The sequence below is a fragment of the Eupeodes corollae genome, chromosome 1, assembly GCF_945859685.1.
Source record: "Eupeodes corollae chromosome 1, idEupCoro1.1, whole genome shotgun sequence".
Taxonomy (NCBI): domain Eukaryota; kingdom Metazoa; phylum Arthropoda; class Insecta; order Diptera; family Syrphidae; genus Eupeodes; species Eupeodes corollae.
This window is the reverse complement of record NC_079147.1, coordinates 179,657,219-179,684,052: the sequence shown is the minus strand read 5'-3', so window position 1 is coordinate 179,684,052 and position 26,834 is coordinate 179,657,219. Positions and strand designations below refer to the sequence as shown.

At 36.9% G+C, this 26,834-nt stretch overlaps 1 protein-coding gene across 10 annotated transcripts in view; it reads left to right on the top strand.

The window, feature by feature from the left end:
* LOC129945021 (uncharacterized protein DDB_G0283357) overlaps positions 1-26,834 on the top strand; it is a 353,725-nt gene that overhangs the window by 317,708 nt on the left and 9,183 nt on the right. For 5 of the 10 annotated variants that reach the window (XM_056056442.1, XM_056058698.1, XM_056054913.1 and 2 more), the window contains 9 exons: positions 18,680-19,412; positions 19,475-20,787; positions 20,851-20,994; positions 21,059-22,348; positions 22,411-22,615; positions 22,683-22,868; positions 22,932-23,320; positions 23,427-23,664; positions 25,180-25,308. In XM_056056442.1, the coding sequence (XP_055912417.1) occupies positions 18,680-19,412; positions 19,475-20,787; positions 20,851-20,994; positions 21,059-22,348; positions 22,411-22,615; positions 22,683-22,868; positions 22,932-23,320; positions 23,427-23,664; positions 25,180-25,308 (4,627 nt within the window). The remainder of the gene's footprint in view (positions 1-18,679; positions 19,413-19,474; positions 20,788-20,850; positions 20,995-21,058; positions 22,349-22,410; positions 22,616-22,682; positions 22,869-22,931; positions 23,321-23,426; positions 23,665-25,179; positions 25,309-26,834) is intronic. The other 5 variants (XM_056061655.1, XM_056057182.1, XM_056060109.1 and 2 more) reach the window with 3 other exon arrangements.

Below are 26,834 nucleotides of genomic sequence, written 5' to 3'. Positions count from 1 at the left end.
GTCAGTTCGTCAATTTATTTTCTCCTTCACTCTCCATCTATACAGACGAAACCAAGACTCACCTGAAAATTTTTCTCTCAAAGCATCCTAAGACTTTCTCTTCTTGCCTTGACAAAGTCCAAGGCTCAACGCCATAAATGAGTATCGGGATGATGAGTGTCGTATAGAGGGTGACTATGCTGGAGAGACTTTACAACTTGCCTTCTAAATACAAAGAAGCAGTGATTTGCTAGAGCCATTCTTCGTTTGATTTCAACGCTGGCGTTAGTTTCGTTGTCTTCATTTATAGCGGTAGACAAACTCCTTACTTGTCCATGGTGACGTTTTGTCCAAGACGTCGTCGTCGTTAAATGTCTTTTTATTGATGACAGCATATACTTGGTCCTGTCTCTAGAATTGGCGATTGAATTTTACACAATTCTTTCCAAAAAATGTTGAAGAAATCGCAGGACAGTACATCTCCTTGTTTAATACCTTTTTATAATCAAAAGCATCGATGGGATCTTATCCGTCCTTTATAGAACAGCGTGCATTCTCAATTGTCATTCTAGACAATGTTGACAGGAATGCCAACTAGACAGCCTTTGTAAAGCTCTTCTCTATAGATATTAGATATTGTCTTACGTTTTTTCCTAGTACGATTATTTGATCAGTGAAGGATTTCTTGTCTCAAGTCAAACTGATATGGACCTATCAGGTTATAGACAAACGGATCTTATAAGCGACACTGATGCCTTTGTTCAGTTCAGTGGGGCAGTTCAGAGGGTTCCATTTCTACACTATTTATATATACTACTACTTACCGTTCTTAAAGTTGCAGTTAACGACTCCGAATTTGTTAGAAAATTCGTGAAATGATGAAAATGTTAAATTTTCTAAATAAATTGACAAGGACAGTTCGATAATTTTAATGATGAATTTTAATAAAGAAATGAAGTCCCATTTCAAAAACAAATTCAATTTCAATTTCACGCTGAAAATTGGAAGATTCAAGAGCTTAAATTCCAGCAAAAAGTCCAAATCCACTCTTTATAAAGTTCCCTTAAACTTAAGCTTCCATGACTAAGTAATTTCTCAGTGTTCTTGTTGTAAATTCGGCACTGGTCTGTTTTCAAATAAAAAATATAAGAAAATTTGTCTTCCTTTAAAAACTCCTCAAGTCACGTCATTGTTCTTAGAACATAAAAATCATTCAATAACGATTGCCCTCAATGCACGCAACTTCATAGTCAAGAGATACAATTTTTAAACGACGCGTCGCGACGCACGTTTTCATTTAAGTGGGTAGATAAGGTACGAGTATACCGGTACACATTATAAAATGGGTATTGAATTCAACGGCAAAGTTAAAACTATATGTACAGTTATTTACGACTGCCCAGAGTCGAGTCGAGTCGAGTTGAGTTGGCCGGTGCTATGGTGGTTGGTGATGGTTTTGTAGTAAACAATAAATTATATTTATTTCATTATTGTTCCTGATGCCTTTTTGTTCCTATATATAAAGATACTTTTAACTTAACCATCACCTGAGCCCTATATCATTTGAATCGCATTTACATTTACAATTCATCATTAATTATGCAAATAAGCGGGCTTATATACTTATACAAACCACGTCAAACATGGGACCATTTTTGGAACTATCTATTTTAAGTAGGTATGGAGAATATATATGTATGTATGTTTGTAGGTATATTTAATTTTTTCCCTTGTTAACTTTTAATTTTCGTTGGTAAATTTATTCTACTCTGGGTCTATTTATAATTATGGTATCTTTTTAAGTTGTCCCAAATGGTTGAAATAAAACGTGTATACATGATTATTCAGCTTATGATGACTAGAACTTTTGTATGATGGGCTTGGTAAAAGTTGTCATCGCTTACACATATTTTGTGTACTTAACAATTATAGAATTAGATAATTTGATTTTTTTTGGACTTAAAATAATTTGGAATGTGTAAATATGATGTAATCACGTAAACATACAACTCCTAATACGTGAAAAGTGTCGGCTTACAATAAGATAAAAGTAAAAAAAAAAATAAGGGTAAAATGGTATTGTTTTGCTCAAAATAGGTTTTGAATTTCTTAATGTTTGTATGTTGTTAGTTAAATTTTAATACACACTTATTTCCACTTAATATTTCAGAAGCTTTTGATTGAGTTTGGCCCAAGCTGTCTTATCGAAAAGGCTTGCTTTTGATATTGATACATCTCTTTTTTGGTGGTTTAGAAAATAAATGCTGGTGTCCCACAGGGTACCCTTTCGTCTTCGATTCTCTTTCTTATAATTATAAACGACCTCTTACACTGTTTCACTATTCATTTCAAGATTTACATCCTTATCCTTTCAATGTGGAACTTCAACGGCAACATATGATAGATAATTAAATTCCGATCTCGACAGCATTGGGGAATTATTAATAGTTTAGAATGTAAAGCTTTAACAACTCAGCGTTTTTTCCAACGACGCACGGTGCAAGTATCCCTGTATCCCTTCTGACGTTGTTGTAATTTTCCAAAACATCATTTTTCCAAAACTTAAATATAAAACGCATATTTGGGCAGGTGCCCCTAAAACTTTAAAAATGAAAGCTGATAAAACGTTAACATCACTCGAACATTTCCGTCGCAAAAATACTTGCCTTTCTTTGTTTTACCGATATTGTATCAAACAAATGTTCTTGTTACCCCTCCCCCCTTCTTAAATTATACTTTTTACTTTATTCTCGCACCTCCAATAATGCTCATCAGTTTACCCTTGAGCTTAATTGTGGACGTACTGTCAAGCATAGAGATTCGTTTTTTAACCGCACATCGAGAATGTGGAATGCTTTATCCCACTCTGTTTTACCTCCCATTTTGATATTTAAAAGATAGATGATATTTTTAAGACCAATTTTGAAGAATTTTGATTTAACAGCGGACGAGCTCTTCCAAATAGGCTTTTCATTATTTAGCGCGAGTGAAATTACAGACGATTTAGTCCGGGTAAACTATCAGCAAACATCCGTACGTTTCAAAAACGACAGATTAAATTAGCAAATCACCGTTGTTCGTCAGAGTTTGATGCAGAGCTCAATGTTATCAATTTCTCGTCGTGTGGAAAAATACGTTTCTTAACTATAACAGATTTAAAATTTCCAAAAAAAAACCCTATTTTAGAAAACACTTTTCAATTTGCAACTTTGCACCTTTCCAAATTGCGTATCACCAAACTTAAATTTGCAAAGTCTTTTCTGAAAAATGAAAAGGTTTGTTGTTTTAATCCATCGACTATGTAGCTATCCTTCAATGGAATTTTACAGCTTATAGCAGACAAACTTTTCTTTCAAAAAACCGTTTTAAAATAATTATAAAAACAAAGTCGTTTTAAAGAATATTTTGAAAATGAATAAGTAAATAAAAGTAACCAAAGAGTAGTAAAACTAAGAATTAACTTCGATGTGGTAAATGATTTTTCGAGAAAAGAGAGATTTTTCGATTAACAAAAATGTACATCGAATTTGTATTGTCTAACATTGGAAATAAACTACAATTCAACAGCCAAAAAAAACAACTTTTCAGCTGGGGATATAGCCCAATACCACATTGTTGCATCTATGTACGAAATTTTGCAATTTTCTAAAGCCTTTCACTTTGCAAGTTTTGTATTTTACAATTTTACATTTGCGGAAAATTAATTTCTTGTAAAGTTGCAAAATTAAGTGTTTGGGGAAATAGGACCTATGTCATGATTGTTAGTGCGTAGGACTCAGTCGTTATTTGACCTCCAACGAGTGTAGAACTGTTTTCATTTATAATTATTTCCAAGTTAAACAGTGCAAGTAAAGTTTTAAGTAAAGTTGGCAGTTTGCCACCAACAAAAATAATAATTTGATAGCCCAGTGGAAGTGGCGTCCGGAAGCAGATCCAAGGGTCGTGGGTTCGATTCCCAGCCGGAGTCAACGAAAAATTTAATTGCTTTTTTTCACAACAGAGAAATTGTTGATTTTATCTGTTGGGAAGAAAAGGAGATGGAGAAGGAGAAAAGAGCAGGGGTATCGAAAAATACCTCTGCCAACATATCAGGCGATGTTGCGGTGGTGCCAGCAGCGGTACTAAAATCAACCGCAACAACATCAGGTCAGGCTTCTGACCAGTCAACGTCAAGAATTCAAAAAAGAAAATTAAAAAAACAGAGCCCTAACAAGGTAAAAAGAACGAATTCAGCTAAGCGGCAGGCCAATAAAAAAAAAATGGAAGGGAGTGGTAAAGGGGGCTTTACCACTGAAAGTGACTTCTCAGACTATGCTGAGTCTGAGAAAACGGAATACATTTCCGAAGGTGGAGAGGGCCACTACAGGTCTCCGAATAATAGGTATGCAATCCTATCGGAGCCAGAGCCAGTGCCGTCAACAAAGAAGGTGTTGGAGGGAGAGGGGGACCTCCAAGAAGAAACAAAAATGGTGGAGGCCCTGCAAGCCAAACAGGCTGCCATCAGCCAGTTTGAGCAAAACCTCAAAAAGCTTAAGGAGGAAATGGAGCCCCTCCTTAGACAGTTAAAGCTGAAGCAAGAGGCGCGCCGCCAAGAAGAGGCGGCTCAAAGGCAACAGCAACAAAAACAACAGGAAAACAAAAAAAAGCAACAACAACAACAGCAGAAACAACCACAGCAGCAACAACCACAAAACAAGCCCGCTTCCAAAATCTCAGGAGCGGAGCAGTTTAAAAAGACATCGCCAGCAACAGCAGGCCCAAGTGTTGAGGGCCCAACAACCTCAACAAAAGCCAAACAACGGCTTCAAGAAGAGCCAAAACAGCCGCAGCAACAACCAATCCTGCAGCAGCAGCAACAGCAACAGCAGCAGAAACAGCAGCAGCAGAAACAGCAGCAGCAGAAACAGCAGCAGCAGCAACACCAGAAACAACCACAGCCCAAGAAGGAGAAGGTGCCACCTATTAGGACCTACCGGGTTGACTTACAGGACATAAAACAGGTATGTAAGTCGGCCACTAAGGGCAAATTCCTTATAAAAATTTTGAATGAAAAAGAAAAGAGATATTCGGTCCAGTGCTTCTCACTGGCCGAATACAAACTAGTGAAAGAGTTACTAATAGAGGCCACAGCTGAGTTCTTCAGCTATACACCTAAGAGCGAAAAATTCAAGACGGTCCTTCTGAAGGGCATAAGTTCCTGCGCGGAACCGGAGGAGCTCTTAGCAGAGCTCCGCCAAAAAGCCAGTGACGATCTCGATTTTATCGGGGTCAAGCCTTTCACTACGGTGAAGTCAAGACGAGGGGGTTATAGGCTGCCAATGTTCCTCGTAACATTATCGCCCCAAAGCAGTTTGAATAGTGTCGAGAGAATCGTATCTCTCGACAATCAAGCTGTACGCTGGGAGACATTAAAAAGGCACGACGACATTCTACAATGTACGAAGTGCCAGAGGTTTGGCCATGCCAATGCCAACTGCAATATGCAGTTGCGTTGTGTCAGGTGCGGAGAAACCCACAAAGTAGGAGAATGTAAGCTGGGGAATGAGCGGGTTGAGGATTTGACCCTGCTCAAGTGTGTCCTTTGTGGAAACCAAGGGCACCCGGCTAGCTATAGGGGTTGCCCTAAGGTCCAGGAAATGAAACAGAAACAGGCCAGTCAAAAAGCCGAAATAAGTCGAACAGTTCGACAGGCTCCAACACAAAAATTCGTGGATCCCAAATTCTCTTACGCCCAAATGGTGTCAGGGAGTGGAAACACGAGACAGGCTCCACCAACGGTTGCCCCAAAGGCCCCTGTGCCTAAGGCACCAGAGGTGCAGCCTGACATTGTAGCCTTGTTGTTGAGCATTCAAGGTCAACTAACAGGACTGCAAAGTCAGATAAAGGAACAAGGCAAAAGGGTAGATCATCTCTACTCTTTGTTGCCTGGCCTGGCGCAACTAAGACCATAATGGGCACGCTGCCGGAGACGCGCCTAAAAGTCCTAGCTGTGAATGTAAATTCACTGATTAGGATTGAACGAAGAGCCAATATGTTCCAATTGTTGAAAGACTACAGTCCCGATGTGTTTATGGCTAGCGAAACTAAGCTAAACCATAAACACAAATTGACTCATAAAAATTACAATATCGTAAGAAGAGACCGGCCTGACTCCACTCAAGGGGGCGGTGTCGCTCTCTTTATACGAAAAGGTATTAATTATAAAGTCATATACAACAATGAATTGCGAAAGCTCAAGACGCTAGAAGTTTGCGTTGTATGCATCTCTCTCACTCAAGGGAAGCGGATGTATATGATTGCGGCTTATGCGGCTGGAGCTCCGCAGGTTACTTACTTTGCTTCAGAACTCGAGATTCTTTTTAGGGAACTGAAACTGAGCTTGGAAGAAAACTATTTCATCTTGGCCGGTGATTTGAACGCAAAACATGAAGATTGGGGAAATCAACATAATAATCCCAGAGGTAACCATCTTTTTAATTTGATGAATCTTTACAGCGTTGAATATGGCGTCGACCTGCTGGCTACTGAAAGGCCATCGTATCCAAGAAGCGGCTCCTTTCTGGACCTTTTGCTGTACGACACCAGACTGACAGTTACAGACAAAGTGGGTAATCACCCGCGAAACTGCTTACAGACAGTCGAGTACGACAGTGATCACTGCGGACTGGCTGCTGTAATGCAGATTCCGAACGAACGCGTGGAGTTGGAGGAATACGTTCCAACGCATTCTTACAATTACAGTAAGATGCGGTGGCCTCGTTTCACCAATGCCCTAGCGAGAGAACTTCGTTCGAGTGACATAGCCCCACCAAACAACAGAAACCTGACAAATACAGAAATCGACCAACACTTACAACAGATGGACGAAACAATAAAACGAACGATGGAACGGACAATCCCAAAGTACAAAGAACGGGACCAAATGGACGCTTACAGAAACGCGACAATTGACGCACTACGTAGGCACAAGAGTGGCTTACTGACAAGACTCAAAAACTTGTACAGACGACTTACAGACCCACACGACTTGGAGGTTAGGACAATGAAGTCGTCAATAAAAAATGTCAATCTGTTGATTAAGGAGAACTACAGGCTATCAATTAACAAGTACTGGGACTGCAAGATCCGGGCAGTTAATTCGAGCGACCCTAGTATGTTCCCTAAAATCAACAAGATATTCAGAAAAAAGAACGACAATGACCTTCCGAGTCTGAAACTCCAAAGAACCGAAGAAAACAGAGACGTACTCATGACAGCGCAAATAGATCCAGAGGAAGCCATCCTTGACGATGACTTTTATATAATTGAAGATCCGAAAGAAAAAGTGGAGGCGGTGGGAGCTGCTTTTCAGCAAGTGTACAAGGTGAATGTTAGCATTCGCCCCAACCACGACCTGGAAAACAGAGCCCTACTTAATCACTTTTACCTCCGTAATGATATCACACATTGGCGATCTGAGAACCGCGGTTTCATGCGGTTCAATGACGATTCCTTGGCAAATGCCATAATCGCCGACCAAATGGGACCAAGTCCCTTGTTAGTGACGAAGGTTGAGCTTCAGCTCATCTTCAACTCAATAAAAAATAAAAAGTCAGCAGGTGTCGATGGTATATCCAACGTTGTACTAAGACATTTACCGACGGAAGCAATTGACATTTACACCACACTCTTCAACAATGCACTGAATAATGCATATTATCCAGTGCATTGGAAGACCGCTGTGGTTCATCCTCTCCCGAAAAAGGGAAAGGACAACTCCAACCCGTCAAATCTTCGGTCGATAAGTCTTCTTCCGAGCATCAGCAAAGTTTTCGAAAAGATCATTAATAGGGCTCTGACTAAGTGGGCTGCGGACAACAAAATAATTCCGGATAAACAGTTCGGGTTCAAGGCGGGTCATGACACAATTCATGCTGCGTCTAAACTCGTTTCTGATATCCAATGGAATAAATCAAAACAACAATGCACAGGTGCTGTCCTGGTTGATTTGGAAAAGGCCTTTGACACCGTATGGTTAGAGGGTCTTTACCTAAAATTGAGCAGGTTTGGCATTAGCAAGCCATTGTTGTATATACTTTATGATATGCTTAACGGTAGAAAGTTTGTTGTCAAAAGTGGCAATGTAACTTCTACCACAACGTTCTCAATTAAAAATGGTCTTCAACAGGGAGCGGTGAATTCGCCGATTCTCTTCAACATTTACACCAGCGATCTGATAGGTAGTCTTACAAAGGCAATTGCGTACGCCGACGATCTAATTGCGTACAGAACGGCCCGAAAGGTTGAGGTTATTAGAATTCTCTTGCAGCGTGATTTCGACAAGATTCAGCGATATTGCGACGACTGGAAACTGAAAATAAATGTCCAGAAGTCAGAGACAATTCTGTTCCGGACTCCGTTGGCTAGGGCCACGAGGGATACGTGTAAGAATTGGCGCAAGATGGTCATCGTTGATCTGCACGGGCAGCCATTGGCGAGCAAAAGTGTAGTGAAGTACCTCGGTATCTGGTTAGATCAGTATTTATATTTCGACAGACATATAAATGCTGCTCTGACCAGGGCCAGAGGAGCCTTCGCTCTGACGAAACGGCTGTTTTTTAGCAGTCGGCTTGACCCCAGAGTGAAGGTAATTTGCTACATGGCCCTCATACGGCCAATGATCGTTTATGGTTGTCCTGTGTGGTTCAACGTTGCCCCTTCTCAGATGGAGAAGTTTCGGGTGTTCGAGCGGCAGTGTTTACGACGCTGTACCGGCTTATATCGAACAGCCGAATCTTCTTATGTGCATTATTATTCCAACGAGGTCCTGTACAACGGGGCTCGAATCAACAGAATTGACAATTTCGTGATAAAACTCGTTCGAGGTCACATTGCAAGAGCTATGTCTTCGACCAACAATTTAATTTTCGGGGCGTTCTATCCGAACGACGAGTATTTTGAAAGTGCACGCTTGAGCGGCTTCATTCCACCAGAGGCATTCCTCTTTTTAGATAGATGCGGTCTGATACAGGATAGATTGGCAGTTCCGTTAATCTACCACGTCAGACGAAGAACCGTGGATAGGCGACTCCTGTACAATCGGGACGTCATGGCACAAGGCGGAGCAGAGCTCCTTCGGTTCAGTAGGGCTGTGTCCGAACGGGACCGAACTGATAGGGTGAAGCAGGAGAACCAGTTTTGGTGGCTTCAATCGGCACTTGATATTGGGTAGTCGGGATGGGGTTTTAAGCCTTGGCCGGCTTACATACTTGTTTTATGTTTAGGGTTTAGTTTTAAGTAGAATAGGCATGGTGGCACGAAAAAAAAAAAAATTAAAAAAAAAAAAAAACAAAAAACAAAAAATTAAAAAAAAAAAAAAAACATTAAAAAACATTAAAAAAAAAAAAAAAAAATAATAAAAATAAAAAAAAAAGACAACAAAATATGAAAAACAAAATGTTAGATAGTTAGATTTGCTGCTGTGGTTGTTCTAGTTTTAAGTAGTTTATAGGTAGAATAGGTAGTTTAAGTTAGTTTTTAAGTTTTATTTAAGGACCTTATTTTAAGTAGTTTGTAAGTAAAAATAAATAAAAAAAGGTTATTGATATTAGTTTTTTCAAAATTTTCTAATAAAAACAAAACAAATAAAATTTAAATTGAAGTAAAATAGATCTTAAGGCCGAAAGGCATTAGTAATTAGTGTTATAGTTTAGCTTAGAGTGTCCGTATGGGACCATTAAGTTAGTTGTAAGTTATGGATAATTAGGCTAGTTTTATGAATTTTTGTCTAGCTTTAAGATAGGTTAAGGATTGAATAAATAAAAATGAATTTGGAAAAAAAAAAAAAAAAAAAAGTGCGTAGGACTGTCATGCCAGAAGTCTTCGGTTCAAGCCCTGCCTATGCCATCAAAAGGTTTTTTTCACGGGTACTGCTTCTCTTCTTGCAAGGGATTGACAAATCCTTCAAGAAAAAATCTTGTCATGAAAAGTGCTTTCTAAAATTAGCAGTCCGGATTCGGCTTAAAACTGTAGGTCAACTTCATCCCTGGATAACAGAACTCGCACACAGGAATGGTTGAGAGGTGTAAGTCACTAGGCCCTAGTTCTGTTGCGGACAGTAGCGCCACATAATTTATTTGCAACTCAAAGCTATTTGACCATAGACAACTTGTTTATTGTTTCTGGGCTTCAAAAGCAAATATTCAGCCTTAGCAACTGGTGCCATTTCATCTTAACATCTAACGCAACAAGTAATTACATAAAACGACCGTAAGGTTCATTAAGAATTAGAATAAATCAACAAAAACGATTGTTTGGGGGGATTTTGAATGGGCGTCTTTAGACTTTAACTTTCTGTTGTAGGTCTAACTGAACAATGTTAAAACCCATTGGGTTCCATTAAAGCGCGATTCTATGTTACAAGATAAATTGTAAAATAACATAAACGAGTATGATTAAGTTCGTTTCTATAGATCGGATCGGGTTTAAAGTTGTTTTCTGGATGCTAAGCCATAAGTTTCGGATCAGATTCAGCTTTCTGTTTATGGTGGTAGTGAGATAGATGATGGTGCATGAAAAATAAAAAACAGATATTTCTTCAGCCTTTAAAAAAAAAACATCTCTATTCCATTTAGATCTCCTTCATGATACCGTACAAAGATGCACCAATACCTTTTACATTCGAATAATTTTTTGTTTATAAACTCCTAAGCTTTAAGATAAACCATTATAGCCGATATCAAATCAGCTGTTAAGTACACTTGTTGATAGCTTGAATATAAATAAGCCTTTTTTTTATCTTTTTTTTTGTTGGTTTTCTGAACTTTCAACATTTCACCAAATTACAAAAACAAAAATAAAAACAATTTACGATGTCATATTGAAAGTCAACAAACTCCGTACATTTTTTTCTTTTATCGATAAGCCATCAGTTGATGCGTTTTTCTACCTTTTCTTATCAGCAATTTACACCTGCAAGTTTATAACTCTATAGGTAGAGGATATATCAGGTATTTATAGTATGCCCATATGCATTGAGCTCCAATCGATATAAAAAGTTATAAATTATGTTTATTACACCACACACTTCATAAACTTCATATTGAAGAAAAAAATAAATAAAGATTGTGCGTTAATTTATTTGTTTCTCTTTTGTTTGTCATGCTTTAAGTATTTTTCCTTTTTTTTAATATTTACAAGTACATAGTACATAATTTCGAAGTTTAGTGTGCCTCTAATTGTCCATTAAAGGGATAGCATGGAACTGTATAATAAGGTGGCTCGATTTTTTTCTTCGAATTCAGTTTTCCAGACAAATTTGGCTTTATTTATTAAAATACCAGGTGAATTAAAGTTTTTTACAAAAAAAAGGTTTAAGGTTATAGAAACTTTGCATAAAACAGACAGCAGCTTAAGTTTCAGTATAGAACGAAAAGGATAATCTTTTATGAACATGATAATTAGTTCCAAACAATTTTGGATTTTTAATACAATCTCTAATAAAATAAAGACAAATGATTCTAAATACCGGTGGATCACATAAATTACCCACATTCCAGTCTATTATGTCAATGTTATCAACAGCATTTAAGTTTAACTTCGACAAACGAAAGACCGCACAGAATTTAATGAAATTCCAAGCTGGTCTCGTTCTTGTTTAGGTCTTCTTTAAGCTAAAACTTGAGTTGCTTTCATTGCATCTGCAATCATGCTATTAAAATATTTTTTGGATTTCCGAAGTAAATATTTGTCTAAATAACAGAATCAATTACTAATTTTAGTCTTTCAGACAAGTATCCTGTCAACATTATAGTTTTTGAAGGTGTTGAGCTGGTGTAGTAAGAGCAGAAAGATGTTACCTCAATACTCGATTTCCTGTTGTAAGCCACCTTGAATATATGTACGATCTTTGCAGGATTCCTTTTCTTTGAATCGTCACTGCAAATCCCTGAACAAAAAGCTTGAAAAATGTCAAAAAGTAACATTGGCAACATTATCAGTCCGTTCATTCATCATCGTTCATCACACTTTAAATGTTTCTTTCATGGCCGGACTGAGATCGTTGGAGCTAGTTCTACAGAGCGATATCTGATCATTGCTTATAAGTTATAACCATTCTTCTATCGGTTCGTTGGTACAACAAAAACTGTATCTCGCTCTCACTGGAACTTTGAATTGCTTTTTTGCATTGGCATGAATTCAAAGCTTTACATTTGCATATCGCGATATCAAAGAGAGTTTTTCAATTCGATATTTGTAAAATAAAACAAAGTTCTTGTATTCATTAAATTTATTTAGACTTATCCACAAAAACAGAGAATAACGTCTTCATATTTAGGAATAAAGTTCTTTAGTAAGTCTCAAAAAAACCGAAAACTGAAAAGTTCGAATCACTTTGTAAAACTGGCATTTTTCTATTAATACAAATTAATTAACAATTTTGTACTAATCGAGCCACCCTACTCTAAAAGAAGTGTGATTGAGTGTATGTGAGTAAAATGCTAATTTTTACTATTCCCAACAAAGAAAAAAAAACTCTTTCAAATCAAAAAACCATCATCCATCATTTCCTCATCTGAGTATGGTAACATTTTTAATTGTAGATTCACATTTCAAAGAATAGTTTTTTTTTCTTTGTTCATAATTAACTCGTCTTCATCTTCAAAGCCAATCTTTAGTTATTTTATTTTTTGTGGTTTCTGAAAAAAAAAAAACGAAAAAAATATAAGTAATTAGTCATGTAAATTTTTGTTGTTTTGTATTTAATTCAGCCAGGGCCATCTTTTTTTCTAATTCAGCATAAATTAATAAGAAATGAATTTGTCTACGTCACTGATCGTCGCGTTCGTAATCATCATCATCGTTTTGCCATCAAAACAGTAGCTTTTAAGTATCGTCTTAAATTTCGTGATATGACTTAATAATATTTATAAAAGTGAAGACCGAAACGGTGCTGCTTGTGATAGTATACTGAGCATGCAGCAGAGAAGAGAAATAATGGTGAAGCTTTGAGTCAGATTCTTATGTGTCCCTGCTTCTTTTGTTTTATAACAATAAAAAAGGTAGATTTTTTTTGCTGACTAATTGCTTAACTTGAATATATTAAAATATTTCCGATAAGATAGCGAAAAATTGCAATATATTTGCTTACTGCTTTTTATTTTTCCATTTTTATTAAACAAATGTACGATTTCGTATAATAACAACTTATTTGTTCATATTGACAGTTTCTGTCGTAATTCAGCTATTCAGCTACTTCTTGAAAATTAATTGGTTTTCTTGTAATAAACAAATTAAGCATCCAAATTTGACAGCGCGTTTGTCATCTATGACAGAAGGAAACTGGGTTCGATAGATTTTAAAAGATCGACTTTTTTGCCTATCTACCTGAATGTAAGGAACTTGGAGGTAGGTGCGGCTGGTAAACCAATCACAGAACATTAGCTTTGAATGTGTGTTTTTTGTTTCGTTACAAGAATTTAGTACTTTAACAAAAACGGGCAAATAAAGGGTGTTTTTCAAATCGCATAGAACTTTAAAATGGAACAAAACAAACTTAATTTTCTTTAATTAACATAATGTTACTTTGTCGAAAGATAATCTGATGGCATATGAGTGCCACTGCTGGTTTAGACGTATTGTAATCATGAAGTGCAATTTTCAATGACTTATTATAACATTTGTAGCCTTCAAGTGATCAATCGTTTTGAGCTTAGCGGCGTAAGCTAACGACTTCATTTTCCCTACAGAAAATTGTCAAGCGGCGTTAACTTACACGATCTTGAAGGATAAACGCAACATACATAACTAGAAGTGGGCATCATCGCTATATAAAATTCCTGCGATATGATGATTTCAAAAATAAGTTTGCACAATTTTCAACACATCATTCTATCTATTCATGTTTAAATACAAAACCAAACTTATAAATACATCACTTGTCAGTTGGAAAAATGACCGCCAGTTAAGGTAGTGCCGCGCCGCCAACTTGAGGTTCTGCACCTTCAGATTAAAAAAAAAGTACTAATCTAATTTCAAATTATTCATTTTAAAGAAATGAGTATTTCTTAGCTAAATTATATTTCTGTGTCTTCCGTTATTTATGTTAGTTTTATGCTTGCCAGAAAAAAAAACATTGGTTCTGAAAACCTATACTTTTTTAAAGGATTAAGATGTCCTGAATTCAAATCTTTCCTTTAAATTTTTCCATTACATCAGGTTTTTATAATATATCCCTTAAAAACGCTTAAGACAACCAAAAACGAATATGAGCTTATTCTTTTTGACTTTCTGTTTAAGTTTTTAAAATACCCGTTTTCAAAAACTTGATGAAATAAAATTGTTTAGAGACACAACAAAGAATAATACTTTCAAATCGTTTCTTTCAGATTTTTGTATGAATATGTTTCAAAAAAATTATGGATACTACAAATACTCGTATTTCAATTGCATATTAAAGAAATTGATTATTGAAAACTGTTACTAATTCTATTGAAATAAGCTACTTCATGAATTATGATTTTCTTTTAAATTGTGAATATTTTAAACATGTAACATTTTTTTCAATATTCTTTTTTTACATTTTTGGTTACGTGTCCAATGTCCATGTGTTTTTTTAGCGAGTTGACGTTTAAAACTTAAAAGACTTCAAAATAGGTTTTTTGAGAATAATAACACACGTAGTAATTTTATGTATTGAAGTTCTGAGATAATTCAGTTGCAATCACTTTAAGATCAGTATAAAATTTGAGCTTCCTTATATCCCTAACATCGGTCAGTTCATTATATGTTTCAATTTTATCCCAGACATTAAAAACCCTAGTCTAATTATACTTGGTATTATAATAGCTGCAAGCTGCCGATCATATCATAGTTTAATTCAAAACGTGTTTCACTATTATATTGTATATGTAGGTAATGTAGTGTCGTCTATTAATCAACTTCAATACCGCGAAATGCTTAAACTTTTGTTTATTTATATAAATAGGTATATGTATATTTTTGTATTATTTTTTAATACCTTTTTCTTAGCAATTTCGCAAGAATGACCTTCAGTGTTATTTCAAGGTGTTCGCATAAAAACATTAAAACACTTATTCATCACAGAGAGCGCACATGCAGAGACCTCTTTATTCATTCATTGTAATTATTTCTGGATAGTTTATGTATTTTTTTTCTTTTTTGTTTTATGAAATTATTGTGCGAAATAACCACATTATAATACTTGTTATTTTTTTGCTTTAACATACAAAAACACAAACGAAAAAATCGGCAAAATAATCTTTATTTTTAATGGAGTTTAAGATCTAGCAAAATTTAAAAGAAATAAACCAGTAGTCAACTAATGGCTAAGTGGCTTGTGTTATTTTTACTTCTTCTTTTTTGTTTATTGTATTAAAATTTTTACTTAAAAACATACAAATTAGATTGCACAGGGAATGCAAAATGATTACGATGAAGAATATTATTCATAAAAGTCAAAACCTTAAATGAACCCATTATTTTCTTTACAAAATTGCGCTTTCTCACAGATTGAAACCTCTAGCTGTCAGTCTATGCAGTCTCGTAAATTTGTAAATTTCCCTATCGAAAAAAGAGACATAAATATAAACTAGCCATTTATTTGTTTATTTGACATTGACATATCCGTTGAGCATTTAATTAATCATTAGAAGGTCGGTTTGATAACTAGGAGTTATTTGTAAATTTTTTGTCGCGGAATTTTTGTGAATTATTTGTCGCAGAGTTTTTGTAAATTATTTGTCGAATTATCAGCCATATCACGAATTCCATTGGTATCTGAAGAAACTTTTACGAATTCCGAAAAAAACATATTTCCAAATCCGGACGTAGTGGAAAATCTCATACAACATATTTCGTGATACGATTTTTTTGCAATTTGTTAAAGTTTCCGATTACGATGGAATACATGTAGGCTTTCGAATTTGACAAATAATTTACATAAACTCCACGAAAGTGATTACAGGTTATGAAACGAACCTTCTTATGATTGATAAAATGCTGAACGAATCTGTTAAATTCAAATAGAAAAATAATTTGCCAGTTTATATTTCTATGATCACAATTAGTTCCGTATTCTCGAAAATACGAAAAAAATGTCGTATGCAAATTTTTCTGTTTTGCCTTCAGAATTTAGAGAAGTGAATTTTTATGACTCGATTTGCCGAGAATTCACTATCGCACAACTCAATAAGGAAGAAAAAACAAATTCAAAGCTAATTTGATTCATCTGCTCTGTCAATCCGCCTGAGAAAATTCTCAGAAATCTTGGCAACATAAACTAGCCAAATGAAACTATAACTAAGTCGAAGAGTAATGCATTTTACTACAATAAGACTTACATCAAAATATCAGGCAAATGTCAGTTATAGCTACAATTGGTTTTCACAATAGTCAATTTTATCCCGAGGCTTTAAAAGCGATCAAAAATGTCATTTTTGTTTTTTTTTGTCAAAATAGAGCCAAACAAGTTTTTTTTTACTAAAAAAAAAAGAATTTATTTTAACCAGAACTTTCTTTTTTGTTAATTTGTAGGACCTAGTTATAGCTATCATTAGTTTTCAGCATTGAAAATATCATCACAGGAAATCTTGTTTCAATGACAGAAATTTTCCATGAAATCCATAACCGACCTATCAAAAAAATACCAATGACTTGTTTCACTTTTGAAAAGTAATGACTATTTAAATTATGAAATCTATATCCATAAACAGCTGATAGTTGATTTCACATATCGGAACTTAAACCGTTCCATTGAAAGTGTTTCATTTTCTTTATATTCCCAACTGTCAGCATTGTATATAAAATTGAAGAGTTTATATACGAAACTGTCAGTTTTACTCTCAATTGTCAACAATTAAGAAATGTGTGTCCAATGACAGGAATGAAAGCTAAAACTAACTTTTCAATAATTAAGCCCAATGAAAGCTATAACTGGTCCCTTATTGATTTCATTAAAATCATTCGAAATGCATATTCGAATTGAATTTTAACTTTTTGAGATTTTATTATGTCAAAAAAATATCGAATCTTTTCCTGATTGTATAATAAATTTGTTGAACTCAAAAAATAACAGATTTCCGTTAGAACAAAATTTCCATCTTATCTTTAATTAACTCAATATTTTTCAAAGATTGCTGTTACAGACCTTTCAATAAAAAATTGCGATGATTCACTTCAACGACTCATTGGTAAGGGAGATTTTTCCTGACATATTAAATCGAAAATTAAAAAAGTTAAATAGTTAACAATTTTACGAAAACGAACTGGAAAGCCTAAAGTCCCTACGTATTTATTTTCCAAAACTGTCGATTTGTCACAATTGAACTCAAGTTATGTCAGATAAAAAGAAAACGAACAGATCTATTTCTTCTGTTTCCACCAGCAATATTTCATAGATAACTATTTGGCCCGTTTATATTTCTGAGAATTGTCTGACGGAGACATAATTTACAACTCACAATTTTGGAATTGTGCGATAGAGAATTTTTGAGAAAGTAAATCGCGAAAATTCTTTTCTCAGATTTCTGACAACAAAAGTGAGGGGGCGACTTTCGATTACCGCAGCACGAATTTCCTTCTGATTTTTTTTTTACAGTTAGATAGGGGTCTCAATAGAACATGTTTTAAATATTAGGGCGAGGAAACAACTTTAAGTCATAAAAAAAAATATTTTCTTTTTCGGACTTAACCCTACTTTTTTGTATTGCATTTTTTGAGCCTAAAACAAGTTTTTTTTAACTGATAGCACGGCTTACTAATAGCTAGGTATGTAAGGGGGGCATGCTGCCCCCCTGCAACCCCCCTGCTTGGGGTCACTATAGGATTTGGGGTGGGTGCGAGTTTGGGTATATGCAAAGTACTTTTCCATTTGAGCACTAAAATAAAAGAAATTACCAAAAAAAAAAAACAAGTATGGCAACACTGAACAAAAAACAGGGAAGAAATGTCAAAATCAACCATTTTTGAGTGTTTTGTATGGAAAAAAGTGAACTTTAAAAATTAATTAAAAATAGAAATAAATGTTTCCTCGCTCTTAAATTGCTATAGTTATTATTTATTTGCACATATCTATCGAATAAAAAAAACCGCGAGTCGAAATTCGTGCTGCGGTAATGGAAAGTTGAGCCAAAGTGAGAAATGTTGTTTATATTTCTGAGAATACGGAAATCTCTTTAATCTTAGAAATATAAACTGACCAATTTATCACTTCACGTATCAAAAATTACATTGGCAGTATTGACCGACAAAATGTCTATGAAACATTGCTCGTGGCACCGCGTCGAGCCGGCTGTCCAAATATCTATGAATTCGGATTTGGTTGAATTTGTATATTCATGGCACTCAAATGATCCTCTGTGTGCATGTTTATGAACAACCAAAACCGGATAAATACCTACCTACATATCGTAGTTTGAGTCAGCTGTTCTTCAGAGATCATTGATAGCTTGATAAAAAAGCAATTTGAATTGGAATACCAGCAGATGTGTATAATTTGTATTTCGCCTTTTAGGTCTTTCTTTGACACTTAAGGTCTCGTATTTTAACAAGGAACATATTACTTATCTATAGTCCTTGTTGAGCGTCATTCATGTGATTCAGAAATGCAATTACATAATAATAAGTATTTTTTTTTTGCTCCAGAAACAACAAGCAATAAATTTATTAATGATGTCATTTTATTTTTTTTTTGTCTTTTCAGTATCGCGATATTTGCGATAAGGGTCAATCTCGCGACATTTCCTCGTCGTCGTCATCATCATTAGCAAATAATACAACATCATCGTCTGGAGCGAATCCTGGGGCATCTCCCTCACTAATAACATCAACAGGCGCCAACGCATCTTCGACATCAAGTTCGAATCGTTGTGCCCGGTGTGCAACCGATAATTGCACCATACATCCGGTTCAACAGGGTGACATCTCATCGACCGAACCTCCACTGCCCGAACCATCGTTGAATGGTCAAGTTCCCGAAATATCAGCATATTTCGAAGCTATCGAATTCTACATTTCCTCAGTTGGTTGGGTATTGTTGCAAATAAACTCAGACGGTTGCATCGAAACTTGCACCCAAAACGTACGCGATCTCTTTGGTTATGAGAAGTCAGAGCTGCATAAGCAGCCAATATACTCGTACCTGCATAGCGCTGATCATGCCAAATTGAATCCAATCCTAAATACTATGTCATACCAAAATAGCGGCGGTAATAATAACAGCAACAGCAGTAGCAATTCCCTGGCTTTGGGCTGGGGTGATCAAGATGATACTCAACAACAGCAGCAGCAACAGATGCAGCTAAAGGGCAAGCGCAGCATTTCGACAAAGGTTCGAATGTTAGTCAAAGATAGGGCCAATGATGCTATGGACCAAAAAAGTCTCACGCGGGGTGATAAATATGAAGAAGTTGTATTGATTGCTGCGCCAGTTAAAGGTAAGTTGCTTGAGGTTTTTATCACTCTCCAATTTATAAAAACAAAATTCTCTTTATTTTAGATGATGGTGATGATTCGTCGTCACTCCTTTGTCTAATCACACGCCCCGAGGATGAATCACCACTCGAAATGAACATTCAACAACACGTTGTGCAGCGTTCTCTGGAACAGCTGACCTTTAAGCTCGATTTGCATGGTAAAATTCTGCAGACCGATACATCGGCGTTGCGGACAGCCTTTGCCGATTACATATCCAAATCCCGAGGGAGTCTAATTCAGGATTTGTGTCACATCAACGACCTTAGTAACCTTAAGTGTCACATGAAAGACGTACAAGATTCTGGCGGCAATGCAAATCTGAATAGCTATACATCGAGGCCGTTTCGACTGCGTTTGGGATCTCCCGACGTGTATATGCACGTCAAGGCTAACTCAAGACTCTTCCCGAACAGCACTCCCGGCGAAACTGACTACATCATGTCGTGGCAGACTCTGCTCGGCCAGGGAGATGACAACAATGTCAATCCCAACGCGCCGCAGCCGGCTGGCAATTCAATGGTATCGTCGATAGCTTCATCGATGTGTCCCTCATCGATTGACTCATCGTCGTCATCATCACAGAGTTTGATGCCCAGCACGAGTCATCACCACACCACAACGACTAACGTCGGCGGACCATTGATGACTTCGGTGATAAACGGTGGCGGTCAGGTGCAAGCCTCGCCGCGAACTGGCCTTGTAACGGCTTTCACTAATTCGCCCTCTGGCCCGGATAACACAACAAACAATTTCTATATGCCAGAAACTTTCGATTTTGATTTTCCACATTCCTCCTTCGAAATAGAATCCGTAGCTTGGGGCGACTCTAGACCGAATTCACGAACGAGCGTTGCCACACCAGTGACTACTCCTCGCCCGCCCTCGGGACAGGCGTTTAGTCCTGCCGCGCATGGCGTGTGTCAGTCTCCATCTACTCCGTATCAATTGTCGTCGCAGCACAGTGTTGCAAGTCAACCGAGTCCCCAGCAGAACAACAATAACAACAACAATAGCAACAGCATAAACAACAACAACAACGGAGCGTATCATGGTTTCGTGTTTCCCAATTTCGACGACAAGGATTCTTCGATGGGAAAGGAGCAACATCACAATCTGTTGCACAACAATGGAGGATCCAACAACGGAAACAACAGTGTAGGAGCTGGCGGGAATCCGAGTGGATCAAGTGGCAGTGGCAACAGTACGGACTCGGAGCGATTGCGTCACTTGCTAACATTGAAACCAAATCAACCAACAGGTGGACAGTCTGGAGGAATGCTTGGATCCGGAATGGGAGGTGGCGATGAGCCCGAGAATGACAATCACATACTCAAAGTAAGTTTGAAAGGAAAAAGCTGGTATGTGCACTTTTAATTAATTCATCCATTTTGCTTACAGGGCTTATTGAACTCTGAGGAAGACAAAGACAGTATTGTAGCTCCTGGAGTACCTTTCAAGATGAATGCGTCTGGTTTGGCTAATCGAATGTACGGCAATACAATTCCAAAGCAAACAAATACCAATAATCGCATGCTGCTTTCGGTAAGTAAACACAAAACAGTACATTTCTCATGATTCCTCATGAACCTTTTGGACCTGCTTGCAGCTCTTGAATGAAAAAAGCGAAGATGACGATTCGCAATCTAAAGTACGACCGGGTAGTGAACTTATGCGTCAGCTGCAAAAAGACGACGGACCCAAAGACCATCATCACCACCTCAATCACCAAAATCCGAACAACATGAGTTCAGAGGATCTCAAACGGTTTCTTAAAATCCAATTGGAAGAACCTGGCAAGCGAAAACGTCCCTCAAACGAACCCGACGATGGCAAGGCCGCTAAGCGCTCCGATGACAAGCCTTCAAAATTACGTGAGAGCAATCGAATGTTGGCCTCGTTGCTGGAGAAATCCACAAAGATGCCAGTGCTTTCGTCATCGCCTGGCGTGAAGATCATTCCGGACATCACGCCTTCAGTGAATCGGGTCAGCAGTTCGTCCGGATTGGGTGGTCTGCAGCTGAAGGTACCTCCAACCAATACAGCCAATGTAGTCACTCAACAACAGTCAGCAGCCGCGGCGGCAGCAGCTGCTGCTGCGGCCGCAGCGGCTGCAGCAAACAACTCGCATGCGAACCCCACCACTGGCCGTGGACGCAAGCAGCCTTCCGATGCCTACCTCACACAACAACAACAACAACAAGCTGCCCAACAGCAACAACAACAACAGCAACAACTGCAGCTCCAAGATCAAGCCAAAAACTCCTCGCTCCAGTCACCATCCGCGACCTCATCAATACAACGACCTCAATCATCGAGTGGGGGTGCCAATTCCGCCGCCACCGCTGCCTACCAATTGGACCACCGTGCCTCCCCATTCGGTTCAGCTACCTCATCTACGTCGTCTGTGTCGGCCTCAGCGGCAGCAGTAGCCGCTGCCTCGGCCAGCTCAGTGTCCCTGGCGTCTTTTAGTGGCAGCATCTCATCTGTGACATCTGCCCCCACCTCAGCGGCCATGGTGGGTGCAGGCGTTAGCGGTGGAGGTGTCACCATCTCCACCAATAGTCAAATGCATGCAATGCAACAACACCAGCAGCAGCAACAGCACCACCAGAATTCCGAATTCGATCCTGAATTAGCAAATATCCTCAACTATGTCATCGACTGTGTGCCCGATTGTAATATTCCAGAACAGCAATTCGGCAATACAAACCACGTGCTGTCGCAGCAAGAACTAAACGAAAAAATCGCCATCAATGAAATTCAAAAGTCATTGATGCAAGTGGAAGCTTCAGCATTCAATAGTCGACCGCCACCGCCCTACTCCCAGCAGTTGAGTGTTGGTGGTGGAATGACTCAACAGCAGCAACAGCAACTCCAGAATATGCAGGCAAATCAGGTTAGTTTAACTTACGCCAGTGATCTTAATGGCTTTATTTTAAATTCTATGATTCTTTCCAGGGTTTCCAACATCCTCCGCCTATGTATCAGCCGCCAAGAAATATTCGTTTTCAGCTCTCGAATGGAAATATTACCTCAATTCCGGTGTCGCGATTGAATCGCGATCGAATGATGCAAGCCGCCCAAAAAGAACGCCTCTTGCAGCAGCAACAAAAGCAACATCTTCTCGTTCCAGAGAGTGCAACTGCGCGTGGAGATCAGTTGTGTAAGTGTTAATGGAAATATTCATATCGTGATCATCTCTCTTAATATTCATCTTCCTCTTCTTATAGGTTTAAATCCAGGCTTGAATAACATCGGTTCACTGTTGAATAATACTGTAGCGCCAAATGTCTCACTATCTCGCAACAACATGCCACCCGACTCCCAACTAAGTCCGAGCTATGCCCAAAGCATGATTCAGCAGCAATTGAGTCCTGGACAGAGAGGTGCACCCTTTAGTCCACAATCGAATGCAGGTGAGTTGTTTTCAAATTCCACTTGTGTTAAAATGTATTCTAAATACGACTTCACTTTGATAGGCTTCCAGCAACAATTCACCAACAATGGCCAGCGTTTGTCGCCGCAGCAACAACAACAACTCTCTCAAATCCAACAGCAGCAGCAGCAACAACAACAACAACAGCAGCAACAACAGCAACAAATGGCCTTTCAAAATGTCGTTGGAAATAATACAGCTGCCCAGCTATCACCACGCCTGCCACCATTCAACGTGAATGCTCAATCAGTTGCCACAGGTGCTGGTGGAGTATCCCCACAACAATGGAATACAGCATCTGGTGGTGTTGGTGTTGGCGTTGGTGGTAATGGATCCAACAATAATGGAGGAGGTGGTGGAAATAACAATTCAAGGATCTCCCTGCAGCAGCACAATCCCATGCTGAGTGCTCAGTTGCAGGTGGGACATAAGGTGGAATTTTAAAAATAATTGAAACTTTTACTAATTTCTATTTTATTTTTGTATGTTTTTCGTGTTTTTGTTTTATGTTCGTATATTTGATGTAACAAAACAACAGGGTGTCAGTCCATACAGACAATTTCAAACACAAAGACGTTCATTAAATTCACCTGGTGGCGCTGGTAATATGCAACGACAAAATTCATTTCCACAACAAAGTGCTGACGGATTTCCTGGACCTACCTCACCAAGTCCCCAATCACCATATGGACCGCCTGGGAATGTGTTTAGCGCACAGCAATTGCAGCGAATGCAACGGCAAACAAGTGTACCTCAAGCCACGCAACATTTGCCAGGTATTTTTCTCTATAATCAGTCTTTAGATAACTAAGTAGTTTATAAAAATTAAACAAGTTCTTACTTAGTTATAAGATAAGAATAAAAATGACAAAATTTAAAGGAATACAAAAGAGCACAGTTTTGAGATGTCAAATCAAAATGAAAACTAGAATTTTTTAATTTTACAATTTTCAATTGAAGAGTTGATCTTATATTCTATATTTATCTTATGGAAGATCTCCTTAAATGTTTATTCATAAAGTCCGAAATGTGGTCTACCGTTTTCTTGATATATTCTTTTTGTGCCAATTCAATTTTCAATGAGCTGGAGCATGTCTGACATAAGGAATTTTATTTACAGTCAACTGCATTTTTGTTCGTCTTAAATTTATTATTATCTAGAAACAACTCCTCAAACAAGGTACAAGTCTTGAATAAGTTGTGTTTTGTATTGTTATAAAAATAAGAGAATTATGAAATTAAAGCTCAGCACTCAGTTGAATGAAAAAAACATGACCCTCTAACATAAGTTCACTTGATTTTTGTACCCGTGGTGTGATGGTTAGTGCGTAAAACTGTTATGCTAGGGGTCTTTGGTTCACTCCCTGCCTGTGCCAGGGTGAGGAATTGACAAGTTTTCTAAAAGTAATTCTTGTCTTGAAAAGTGTTTTCTAAAATGTGCAGTTCGGAATCGGCATACAAACTGAATGTCCCCTTCATCCTTGAAATGACTCGCATAGAAATGGTTGAAATTTGTAATTCACAAAAAAGCCCTAGGTTACTACGGAATATTGCCTAGCTTTATAGTTAGGAAGATGTTTGTTGACTTATTTTCAGTCAACTTTCCAATACTTTTTTTTTTTAATTTAAAGGCAATATTTTTCGCACCTGGCTAATAGATACTAAACCTTGCCTTACCTTCAGTCCCTCATGTTGTCTGAACCTGCCCACTTTTCTGCAGCCTATTGCATGGTCGGTATAAGATCGATAGCCTCTTTCCTTGGATTCACTTCTTACGCTATCTTTTGGCTTCAAAAATTCCCAATTTAATTGCGGAAACAAAACACAATGCTAATCTATACACTGGATCATGAATAACAACTTGTCAATCTTCATTGCTTAAGCCAATCTTTGAATTGCTATGAAAATGCGCTGCTGATTACTTACAGTTCTGAAAGTTCCACTTGTGTTTGATTCTCCACTTCTAGTTAGTTGCGTTTTTGAACTGTGCTCTTAATAATATCAAATTTTGTCATTACCTAACAATAACCATTCTAATTCGAAACTAAATACAAAAATAATGTACATCCCTAGCCACCACTTATATATATATATTAATTTATAAATCATAAAATGATCCACACACTTCGTTCCATAAAATCATCCATTAAAAAAAAAATTGTTAGCTTTACAAATAGAAAAAAAAAAAACAAAAATCAAAAGAAAAACATAAATTATAAGAAATAAAAATATGAAAGTAATCAAAAATTAAAACAAAATTCTAATAAATTGAAAATTGTTAAACAACACAGGCTCACCCCGTTCTTTTGGTGGATCGGATGGTACGGGCGGCGGCGGCGGCTATGGCATGATGTACAATAGCATGCAACATGCTGGACAAGGGCCACCGCCAAATGATTTCTATGGTCGCAATCAGACCGGTAAGACCGTCAACTTCATGTTTTGGTCACTCAGTTTAATAATATAAAATTATAAACAAACCCCCTCAACCCTCTCAAAATAAATTACAATTAAAATTTATTAATAATAATAATAATAATTAAAACCTCTCCACCACCCTCAATTGCTCTTTTTCTCTTTTATATTGTAAATCAAATAATATTGTTGATTAATAAATGTATACATAAAAACTTAAACAAAATTTTATTTTGCACTATTTTTGAATTTTTGATCTTCCCACAATATAAGCTTAAAATTATACACTATACCCACCACCTGCACTGTAACATTAAAACAAAAAAAAAAAAACAAAAATTCAAATTGTTTTTGTCTAAATTTGTAAATTCTGTAATGGAAAAGAAGAGTAATTGATTTTTGTTAATAACTCATAATAGCTGCACATAAATTAATAAAAAAATTAAATTAATAACACCCATTTCCATGAATCCATATGCGTATATTTATATTTGTATATTGTATATAAATGTTTCATTTTAACATAAAACCATAGAAGAAAGTCATTTGTAAAAATTAATTCATAGTCGTTGATTGTCATAATAAATGTTTTGTTACTTTTTTCTTTTGTTGTATAAGAATTGGGTGTTTTCGAAAATGTTTAATGTTTAAATTTGTTAAGAGTGAAATAACAAAAGTGATGTTTAAAATTTTTTAATATCTATAACTGTTGTTGTTGTATCATGTTTTTTGATTTAAAAAGTGGACAAGGTTCTAACTTATGCAAAAGTAAACTTCTTCCTTTCGATGGTTTTTCGTAAGCTTAGTTTCCGTCTGTTTCAAATGATATGATTCTTTTTTTTCGACGAAAACAACAATTTTTGTTCCCAAGATCTTACATTTGACAGAAACTAAAATCTGATATTCAGCTAAATTCCTGGAACCGAGAGCTAACTTTAAAAGCGAGTGAAATTGTTTTCTTCCAATCGATTTTATAATTGCAAATACTTTTCGAAATCACTTCAAGTGAAATTAAAGAAGATGATATGTTGCGCATCCATCAATAAACAATTTTGTTGATTGTCATTATTCCTACAATTTCTTGTGCTTTTCAATTAAACATTAGTTCCTTTTTTTTGGATTGTATTGATGTGAACTTTATTTCCTTTGCGGAAAGCAGTTTTCAAATACTGGTTGGAAAAGACTGATATTGCTATGGGCCTAAGCACAGTCGAAAATGTGTCTCCAAATTATTTTACTCGAAATGTTATAGAGAAGAAATTTGTTGCGTTGAACGATAGTTTTTAAAGCCGATTCGTCAAATATGAATTAGAAGCTGCAAGCTCTTGCAAACCAAGTCTTTTCCAAAATAAGTTATGCTTTATTTTCTATAATTGGAATTATTTCTGTTTTAAAAATATTCCCTCTTGTCGAAATCAAATCACACCGACTCAACTAGTCGAATTAAAAATTTCCAAAATTTAAATGTATAACACGGAAATTCAGTTTATTTTGACTTCGAAAATGTTTTTATTGGACTTGATTTCCCTTT